Raw genomic sequence first — 10,959 nt, 5'->3', positions numbered from 1 at the left:
AATCAGTACAAGTGTGTTCCACTTTTGTTCATTTATTAATGCATTTTGTAATTTGCTCACTATTTTACAGGGAATTTGTAAAAACTTGTAAATAGTGCATTCAGTGATCTAACTGCAGCCTTCAGGAATCAAACGCTTTCAAATCTACACATAAGATGTGAATTTAGGTATTTGCATTAGATGATATTAACAAGATATTTATAAGTGGGTACTGTGAGTTTTTATGACTAAAATGAAACCATAAGTGATTTTCACAATTCTTTCACGCCAGTTGTTTAATAATACAGTGCAATACATGAAAACAGCTTAAACCAAAGTGAATGACAATGATTAGTCCCTAATGTATGTTTTTTAAAATAAACTCTTAATCTTTCCCTGAGGGAAGAAAGCATACAGGGAATGTGCATGTGAATAAAACATGAAAAAAGTTCAAGAAAAGCTTAAAAAGACCTGAACTGATATGAGTTGTATATTAATGATAACTGAAAGAAATAATGAGGCAATTAAATTTAAAATTCCCTATGATTACATATTAAAATAGACAAATATACAGAAGAAAATAATATTATACACACAGCCTCATAGAAAGTTATATATGGATAAGAAATACATGTTTATGCTAAAAGTCATTTTACAAGAGGTTGATGTTCAGTTTTTACTGCATTCTGACTGAGGTTCAGTAATGAGGCCCCCAGTAACTTAAAAAAAAGGTCAAATCTGCACATCAAACACTCAGGAGTGCAGTCAATATTCATGTTGGCAGACCGTTATAACTCTCACTGTTAAGAAAAGCAAATAAAAAGTATAAAACTGATCTGCTGATGGTGGTTCTGGAAGAGGAACCACCTGGTTTCAGTCTTTGGTCTTCATTCAGTCTTTTGTTGGAAAGAGAAAAACAAAAAAGACAGTTTACAAACAGAAAGCACATCAGAATCCCAGTAACATCCATGAACAGGAACTAACCTTCATAGGTGAGGCAGATGAAGTTGAGTTTCTGGCTCTCAGGCAGGCTGACCCACTGCTGACCTCCTCTAGCCTGCACTGCTCCGGTTCTCTCTACAAAGCTGCAGTCTTCTCCTCCTGTCCCATTACCTGGAGCCCAGTTCTGGTAGCAGATGGAAAAACCACTCACCCAGTACCAGAAACCCTGAGTGCAGGTGTGACGCAGACCCAGCCACACAAGTTCAGTGGAGGCGTTCTGTGCCACCACGTTCACCCAGAGCTGGATCTCCTCAGAGTGAACTGAGACCAGATCCACATGATTATCTCTGCAGTATCTCAGAGCTTCTCTCCAGGTCAGATTCTCCTTGATCAAGATCAGCTTGTCTGAAAGAAAAAGGAAAACATAATATGATTACTGGAAAATTTAGATGTTCCAGTGTCTTCAAAGTCAGCTTGGGGTTTTGCAGTAAACACAGTGTCAAATATAAATAAAAAGGTAAACTAAATTATTAACGTTTAAATGCAGACATTGTTGATGGAGTGAACTATAACTCACTCTTATGACAGATGAACCGCAGCTGGTTATTGCACGGCTTATTTTTCCACTGACCCTTCTCAGTCAGCGACACTGCAGCACACTTTTCACCTTGACCATAATTCTCTGGACCAGACATCCAGTATCTGAATGAGGAGTCACTCTGATCTGACCACTGCCAGGAGTCGTTGAACAGGCCGATCCAAACGCGATCAAAATTTGTATTCATTTTGAACGAATTAAGAATCAGCTGGTTCTCCGTCTGGTTCCTCACACTGACCAGGTCTGTGTGACGTTCTCTGCAGTAGCTCTGAGCATCGTGCCAGTTCTTTTTCTCATTAATGAACACGTATCTTTCAGTGCTCGTCTTCTTTTCTGAAAAATGTAATTACATTATGAATGTCAGTTATTTTAATAACATATTGTCCCCATAAACCACAATAGTACACTAGAAAAATCTGCACAATAATAATCAGTTTTCAGTATTTTCTAGATCTGTTTCATGAAGTAATGTCTTTAAGTAGCATATGTTTGTTTGTTCTTACCGTTGTAGCACACAAAAGAGTTTAATACTTTACACTGCTCATCAAACCAGTCTCCACCATCTTTAAACATCCCAACACAGTACTCGCCCATGTTCCCCCTATTGTTAGGTTCTCCACTCCTCCAGTTTCTGTATGTGTCTCCATCTCTGTAGACATTTCCATCTGCAAGAGACCACAGCCATTTCCCAGCAACTCCTCTGTCTAGGCCGATCCAAACAGAGCTGTTGGGTGCATCTTTCAGTTTGTTTAGAGTAGAATTGAGCGTCTTCATCTCCTCCATGTTACTGATGGTGGCCAGATCAGTGTAGGTCTGTCTGCAGTAGCTCTGAGCTTCAGTCCAGGTTTTACTCTCATTCACAAAGACATACTGACGATGAACGTATGCAGATACGCCACAGACAGCTGTACAAAACAAAAGCTAATATGTTGTATTTGGTCTAATTTTGCAGCAGAAAGGTGCAAAATTCACACCTATAACACACAATAGCACAAACACACAAGAGTAGACAGACACACATATGGGCAGTGTTCAGCAGAACGCTGTAGTGATGGCTAAACACTGAATGCTCTGTGGTATCTTGCAGAGTTTTGCAGAACATTGCATTGAAAGTATCATATTTAGAATATGTTTAGAGCCCAGCCAGATTACCAGTTGATCGAGCACAAGGGAAAATTCTGCCGTTGGCAATTTCATTTCATTTACAGCGTTTGTTGCTGTTACTGGTTGGCAGCTTTCTTCATGGAATTCTTCTGTCAGTGTGCAAAGCTGCACTGTAGTCTTCACAACTTCAGATACAGCTATACGATTTAAGATAGAGACATGCTTTGTATATCAGAACACTCGGCAAACCCAGCTCTCCATCATCCAACATGCCATCAAGCTGTGATGTAATCATCAGTGAATAGTTTGGCTCAAAAAACCCACCAAAATCCTGATATTACCACTCTGACTTGGCCTTAACATGGCAACACATGGGCGTCACAACATTCTGCAGAGCCTGTCCTCACAAACATATCATTTCACCCAGCTGTGACCAAACATCAGCCAGCAGTCCAGCTTCAAAATCACCCAAACTCCACTCACTGCTGTTACACTATATAGTCAAATGTATTTGGACACATCATCAATCATTGGATTCAGGTGTTTCATTCAGTTCCTTTGCCACCGGTGTGAAAAATCAAGCACCTAGCCATGCAGCCTGCCTTTACACACCTTTGTGAAAGATTGGGTTTGTCTAAAGAGCTCACTGAATTTGAGCATGGTACTGTTATAAGATGCCAACATTGCAACACATTTCTTCCCTCCTAGATTTTCTGTGATCAACTGTGAGTGGTATTATTGAAAAGAGAAAGGAACCTCAGCAACTCAGCCACGAGGTGCTAGACCACGTAAAGTTCAGAGCAGGTCGCAGAGTTCTGAGGAGGATACTGCATAAAAGCCACCAACGCTCTGCTGATCAGTAACTGCAGAGTCTCAAACCTCCTCTGGCATCAACATCAGCACAAAAACTATGTGCTGGGAGTTTCATGGCATGGTTTTCCATGGCCAATCAACAGTAGGCAAGCCTTATGTCACCAAGCGTAATGACAGATGCTGGATGGAGTGGTTGATTTACAAATTATTAGAACAAAAAAATAATAAATAGCATAAGGAAGCCATTGTTTTTTAAAGTTTGTGTCTTGCTGTGTATCTGAATTTTAGCACTCATCATGAACCCAAGAGGACCTACTAATTATTTATTTTTACCAAATAATACACAATTGAATAAACCATCGAATGAATCAGAATTCTTACATATTAAGCTCACAGACACTCCAGACTATCAAGTTCTGAAAAGGCATGTGAAGTGAGACTTTTATCAAGAACTGTCTAAGCAACATAAGCAACATATTGCTGCTGTTGGAAGTAAACCTCATATCTCCAAAATGGTAACTTTACAGGAGAAGGAAGAAACATACTTTACTTTCAATGTAAGTCAATGGAACCAGAATTTTTCCCATGTCATTTTGGGTAATTTCTTTTAGGCCATTCATCATAACATTTACAAAAAGTGTAAAGAGTAACAGACACTTTCAAATTATGTCAAAAAATGCCAAAAATGGAGATACAAGGTTTTCTTCCGACAACAACAATAAGCAACAAAAAAATTCAAGAAATTCGGAACGTGTGAAAATTCCATTGGAATTCTATGTCCAATATTGGCACAAGAGAAGCCTAGAGTCTCCTTAATATAACATATGGCCTGTATGACTGTCTCATGTAAATTCTTTGTAATTGTAATGTAACCAAAACACCAAAACATTCAGTAATTAATTTAGATAGAAAGTTAGATCTATATATGTCTTATTAATAAACATGAATTGATGTTGTTTCTTATAAATATGGTATACCTAGTAAATTTAGTAAAAAAGTATATTTAGTAAATAGGTATTCTTAAAAATGCATAAAGTAATTGTATTCTGAAATACCGCCATCCAAAAAAAGTGTAATTAAAAGTTTTCTGAATATGGATTCCTTAGAATTGTATTGTTTTAATTCAAACCTTGTATGTGAGTGGCTAAAGCTTTCCATACACCCAGCAAACACATTCATTTTCTCATGTTAGTAATGTTCTAGTAGAGGCAAAGTGCCCACTGACCTGAGAAAAGCAAGATGATTGAAATCCACTTCTGATCCATTTCTGAGAACCTCTGTATTTCTTCCAAACCCCACGGTAGAAAAGTAAATGTCTGTTTTTCTCCTCTGTGATGTGCTTCTGTTGCTCTTCTCCTCACGTTATGTTCATGCACAATGTTCTATGCCTATTTATCTCTCTCTTGATACGCCCAGCCTCTGATGAATGTGGACCTGGAGAGATGCCATCACAGTCTTTCTTTTCATTAGTCATTGTACAGTGAAAGTTCCAGTAAACACGAACTGGGAAGCTCTTTGCATGAGGTCCCGTAAACTGTTCAGACTGACGCAGGTTTATTTACAAGCCAAACCTTCTAGCCTTATAATTTGCATAGCTCTGTCCATGGATTACCAGAACTGGACCAGAACCGACACTCTGGTTTGACTCCACTTTGATCCGTTCTCATTCAAACATGTGTTACAACTCAGATTCCAACTCCTGGACACGACTTTATGATCCAGCTGTCATCGTGTTGATGTTCATTTTTTTCATAAGACAAGTTTATCTTAATAAAAGGACTTACATGAGCTTTAAATACCAAAAGTAGAGAAGACCTCAGTGGACTTTCTTACACAGCCTGTAGGAATGCAGCTCATTTTCACTTGTATGTAGACATTTCTGTGAAGCTAACTCATTTGCATGTTACATCATGTTAAATTTGGGCACTGGAGACACACTGAGCCTGCCTACCATGCCGGCTCCCTTCACCCTCACAGCTGGTCAATTGATTGGCTAATCATTTATGATCGACAGCTCCCCCAGCCAATGTGAATTTGACTGCAGGTGATTTTAAAAGCAGCAGATTCATTTTAAGAAGAATAGGCCTTTGTGATAAGAAATAATGGTGGATTAGCTATAATAGTCTATTATTTAATATGGACCATTATATAGCATTGTGTACACAATATGAAATTATCTTTTTGGAAGCATTTTGGGTGCCATTGTCCTAAATTATAGTCTAATATCACAGTTCAGGGGACTTTCCAAACATATTTTTTGAGTGCATAGATATGCCATTATAAAAACAATACAGAAACCAATTTGTATTTCTCCCAGCAACTTTTATTTGAACCAAGAGCTGGAGACTAGTATGTGTATGATTCCACTGTGGTTCCACTTTTTAGGCCCGCTGACCACACTCAGTGTACTTTTATCACTATTTTTGCACTTTAATAGATGCAAATAAAAAACTCCCATTTCTATTGTGAACTTCTGATGTTCTGCTTCAGTGACACATAGAGTGACTCTCCTACCCGGACACCAAACATCTGATTGTTAGCTTTTTAAAGAGACCTAATCTAACCTAACTAATTAGAAAACATGGGCGGCACGGTGGCACGGTGGCGTGGTGAGTAGCGCTGTCACCTCACAGCAAGGAGGGCCTGGGTTCGATTCCCCGGCCGGGTGACCAGGGTCCTCTCTGTGTGGAGTTTGCATGTTCTCCCCGTGTCTGCGTGGGTTTCCTCTGGGTTCTCCGGTTTCCTTCCACAGACATACAATCAAGCCAATTGGACGTGCTAAATTGCCCCTGGGTGTGAGTGCCTGTCTGTGTCTGTCTGTCTGCCCTGCGATGGACTGGCGACCTGTCCAGGGTGTATCCTGCCTTCCGCCCAAAAGACTGCTGGGATAGGCTCCAGCACCCCCCCGCGACCCTGACGGAGAAGCGGCTTAGGAAATGGATGGATGGATGGAAGATAGCACAGGTATTGTCTTATAGCATGTTCATTTAAAGATTTAAAGAAGTAAACAAATCTGAGCCATTGGCACTGTTTATTAAACCCTTACGTCCAACATGCTCCCTAAACATACAGCTTTGTTTAAACTTTGTGTTGCCAAGCCTTATGAGTCTAAGATATGTTGGGCCATGTAAGAGACTTGGAGGCAACTGGCACCTATCTCCCTGAGACAAATAAGTCCTCTAAGGCACCAGCGTTTGCAGTGGATAGTAGTAGTGGAGGCAGGGGGCATGCCATTATTGTGTCACAGAGGGATCAGAAAATGTATAAAGACATATTCAGATGAAAGTTATTCTCAGTGCCAAACGCAGACTCATACTGAATGTCCTAAAGCTTTTTAGTGGACACTGGTGCAACATAATCATCTATTACCAGTGCCGATGTATAGTGGACCAGTGTCAGGTTCCACAGTTTATTCTCTATATGTGAGTGGGGCACCAATTCAATGTCCAAAAACAAAAAAGCTATAAGTAACCTCTACACATGACCCAGGAACTTTCTTCCTGCTCTGGTTGGTCATTATTCCAGCATTTAGTTTATTGGGTCATACCATCATGTTCAAATTGCATTTGCATATCAATAATTATGTCGGCAATATGGCTGTGTCTAATGAGCGCAATTATTCTTGTTCGATTTGTGCAAACTCAGCATATTGCTAACAATTCTATAGCACTTACATTGAGTATCTCATGTATCTCATTTACATGGCAGCCAGTCTAATGGAAGCAGTATCCTCTGTCTACATACAAAGAGGAAGGAATGAAGGGTTTGATACAGTCATTGATAAATCAAGGCGTACTCAACAAAACAGAGTCCCCTTACCACACACCAGTTAACCCAGTTCACAAAGTGGGTGGTTGCAACTGGAGGTTTACTCTGGACCTGTGGCAAGTTAATGATGTTGTTATCCTACGTGTGCCAAGTGTGCCAGATGTGCCTGCCATGGTTAACAGAATTTGAGTGATGCACAAACATTTCACTGCTGTAGATTTATGTTCTGCATTTTTCTGCATCGCTGTCCATAAACACTCCATATCTGGTATACCGGGACACTCACAGGGCTTTAATGATTCACCAGGTGTTTTTGCCACCACAGTTCATGATTCCTGCAACATACTGATGATCTGCTACTGCCTGCAAAGAATAAGAACACATACAAGGTACGCTGTCATCGAGCTCTGGGCTTGCCTGACTACAAACAGCCTGTTCATTTGTACACTCATGAACATGAAGGGGTCACCAGAGGTGTGCTGGTCCAGTGGCATTGGGCTCACATGAGACCTGGGGCCTACTTGTTTGGAACATTATATCTTTAGATGAAAAACATATCATTATGTGAACATTTCTTAATATACAGACCAACAGAAATGCTCCATAATCTGGAATAACATTTCTGTACTTAAAAGTTAAATAAGTTTTAGCATTTTCACAAAAATGCTGGAGCATGTGCCTCCCGTTGAGAGGTACCAACTAGATATAGTTGGACTCACCTCCACCCACAGTGTTGGCTCTGGAACCAAACTCCTGGATAGGGGTAGGTCCATCTCCTACTCAGGGGTTGCACAGGGTGAGAGGCGCTGGACGGGTGTGGGGATACTCACGAGTCGCCAGCTGGAGGCCGTACAGTTGGAATTTGTCCCAGTGGATGAGAGGGTCACCTCAATGCGAATTAAAATTGCAGAGAGGAAAACTCTTGACTTGTGTGTGCTTATGCTCCAAACAACAGGTTGGAGTATCTGGCCTTCTTGGAGCAAGTGGGTGGGGTTCTGGAAAGGCTCCTGCCTACAGACTCCATAGTCTTACTGAGATACTTCAATGCTCATGTTGTCAATGTCTGGGAGACCTGGAGAGGCAGTCCAAACAACTTGTGGTTGCAAAGGAGGTGTTAGATTATAGTTTGGAAGACATTCTGACCCAAGACCTGACTAATGTCTGCATTTCACCATCTACAATCCTTGCCAACTATTTGTCCACTAGAACCATCCTCCTTACTGTGCATGGGCTTAGTATAGGCATATGTCCCAAACATTCCCAGCCAATTTTTCACATCTGAAGTTGTTTTAAACTTCTTAATTATTGCCTGGTAGTGGAAATGGGTGTTCTCAACCAGTTTATTGCTGTATCATTTGATCTTCTATCTTAATTGATGGCTGAGTTAATTTGGCCCATGGTTCACCTCAAACATATTTCAACAGGTGACACAGGAAGCCAGGCTGACCATTTATGGTTTCCTAATTTCTCTAATTTTATGACATAATATACGGCATGAAATATACTTCACTTAGATTTAATTCTATAATTTCTAGCAGCACCAACAATTATGGTGCAGATACATTTGTGAAATATATATTTAATCAAGACAAGGTTTAGTTTTTTTCTCTTTCAGACAATATACTGTAAATAGATATTAAATAGATTTTTCCATATTTTGTTAATTTGAATGAATGATGAAAATAAATTTAAAATGTCTTTAGAAGTCAATTTTTCTCATTACTACATCAATTCATCAATTTATATATACTTGAAGCACTCCGTGATGACAATTCAAATGTTTATTTGGTGGTTATAATCATTAATAAGTACTGTATGTGCTTTATGATTTATGTAACATATTTACTGTTGAAATGCCATTATATTGCATAGTGACATTTGTTTTCCAGCATATTTATTATAACCAAAGAATTATATAAAATTACTACAGCATTATGAGATGTGCTTCTAGTTTTTTTAAGCATGCTCACAAAGCATTTTAACAAAATCCAAAGAGATATAAGCATGTTTACAATATTTTGGAACACGAGCGTCATAGAACGGGTTACTGTCATCTCCCTCAACAGTGCTCATTGTAATCGGGTTATTTGTTTTGAAAATCAACTTGCACTGTTTGGCATGTCTGATGGGAACTGCTGGGAATGCAAATTGCATTATAAGCCCTTTTTACTGGAACTGAAAAAATGGGTGACAAAAACAAAGCAAATGGAGACTATGATGATAATTCTACAGGATTGAGTACCACAGAGTGGCATATCATGAGTGAAATATAAAGAGTTGAGACACTTGGTATGAATGTAATGTGAGGAGAAGAGGAGCAGAAACACGTCACGGGAGAGAACAGATGACATTCACTTTTCTTCCAGGGTGATATATGGAAATACAGAAGAAGACTACATTCATTTTCACAGTGTGAGTATGAATATTTACAACTGCTCTATTGTTTATGATCATCATTACATGTCAGTATAGCTCAGCTATAGCTGCTTTTCTCACATCTCTGGCAGGAATCTTTTGGAATTATTTTTTTGTAAAATGTCTTTTTGACATTTGATTTTTTACAAGACTTTTAATTTGCCAGCTTCTTGATTGAATTTTCACGTTTCACATGCTGGTGTGAGAAAAGCTCTCCCGGAGGTGGGAGTTGAAATCATTCCGAACAGGGGCCTCTGAAAGTCGTTCCCAGCACACCCTCACTATTCGCTTGGGCCTACCGGATCTGACCATCAGTCTTCCCTGCCATCTGATCCAACTCACCACCAGATGGTGATCAGTTGACAGCTCAGCACCTCTCTTCACCCTAGTGTCCAGAACACATGGTCCCAAGTCAGATGAAACGACAACAAAGTTGATCATTGACCGTTGACCCAAGGAGCTCTGGTACCATGTACACTTATGAACATCCTTGTGTTCAAACTTGGTGTTCGTTATGGACAATCCATGCCTGGCACAGAAGTCCAATAGCAATTCACCTTTCGGGTTTAGATCGGGCAGGCCGTTTTTCCCAATCATGCCTCTCCAGGTCTCCCAGTCATTGCCAACGTGAGCACTGAAGTCTCCCAGTAGGACTATGGAGTCTGTAGGCAGGACCCTTTCCAGAACCCCGCCCACTCGTTCCAGGAAGGCCGAATACTCTGACCTGTTGTTTGTTGCATACGCACAGACAACAATCAAAGTTTTCCTCTCTACGATTTTAATTTGGAATTTTCTCACATCCCGGAGGAGGTAGGGCACATGGAGTCTGAATGGACCCTGTTCAAAACCTCCATTGTGGAAGCTGCCAGGCGTAGCTGTGGCCAAAAGCTTGTGGGTGCCTGTCGGGGCGGTAAGCCAAGAACCTCCTGGTGGACACCAGTGGTGAGGGAGGCCGTCAAGCTGAAGAAAGAAGCCTTTAGGGACTGGTTGGCCCGAAGGACTCCCGATTCAGCAGATAAGTACCGACAGGCAAAAAAGGTGGCAGCTGCAACGGTGGCAGAAGCAAAATCCAGGGCATGGGAGGAGTTTGGTGAGGCCTTGGAAAAAGACTTTCGTTCGGCCTCAAAGAGGTTCTGGACAACTGTCCGGCGACTCAGGAGGGGTTGGGGTGGCTGCGCCCAAGCTGTATTCGGCAAGGGTGGAGAAACTCTCACTTCGAATGAGGATATTGTCGGTCGGTGGAAGGAGCACTTTGAGGAACTTCTTAATCTGGGAGACGTGCCTCCCTCACAGGAGTCAGGGCCAGAGGCTTCTGGGGTGTCAAGTTCCATTTCCCTGGT

General features: G+C 40.7%; 1 protein-coding gene across 1 annotated transcript; it reads right to left on the bottom strand.

Moving 5' to 3' along the window:
• Positions 1 to 618: 618 nt before the first annotated feature.
• LOC108413071 (macrophage mannose receptor 1-like) lies at positions 619 to 4,752 on the bottom strand. Its single transcript, XM_017685412.1, has 5 exons — positions 4,662 to 4,752; positions 2,023 to 2,424; positions 1,499 to 1,852; positions 964 to 1,326; positions 619 to 875 (listed from the first exon to the last, which is right to left on the bottom strand). The coding sequence occupies exons 1-5, from the start codon at positions 4,699 to 4,701 to the stop codon at positions 871 to 873; spliced, it is 1,164 nt and encodes a 387-aa protein (XP_017540901.1). The 5' UTR covers positions 4,702 to 4,752; the 3' UTR covers positions 619 to 870.
• Between the last annotated feature and the right edge of the window lie 6,207 nt (positions 4,753 to 10,959).

Source organism: Pygocentrus nattereri, chromosome 12 (genome assembly GCF_015220715.1).
Source record: "Pygocentrus nattereri isolate fPygNat1 chromosome 12, fPygNat1.pri, whole genome shotgun sequence".
NCBI lineage: Eukaryota > Metazoa > Chordata > Actinopteri > Characiformes > Serrasalmidae > Pygocentrus > Pygocentrus nattereri.
This window is presented reverse-complemented; position numbering and strand designations above follow the sequence as displayed.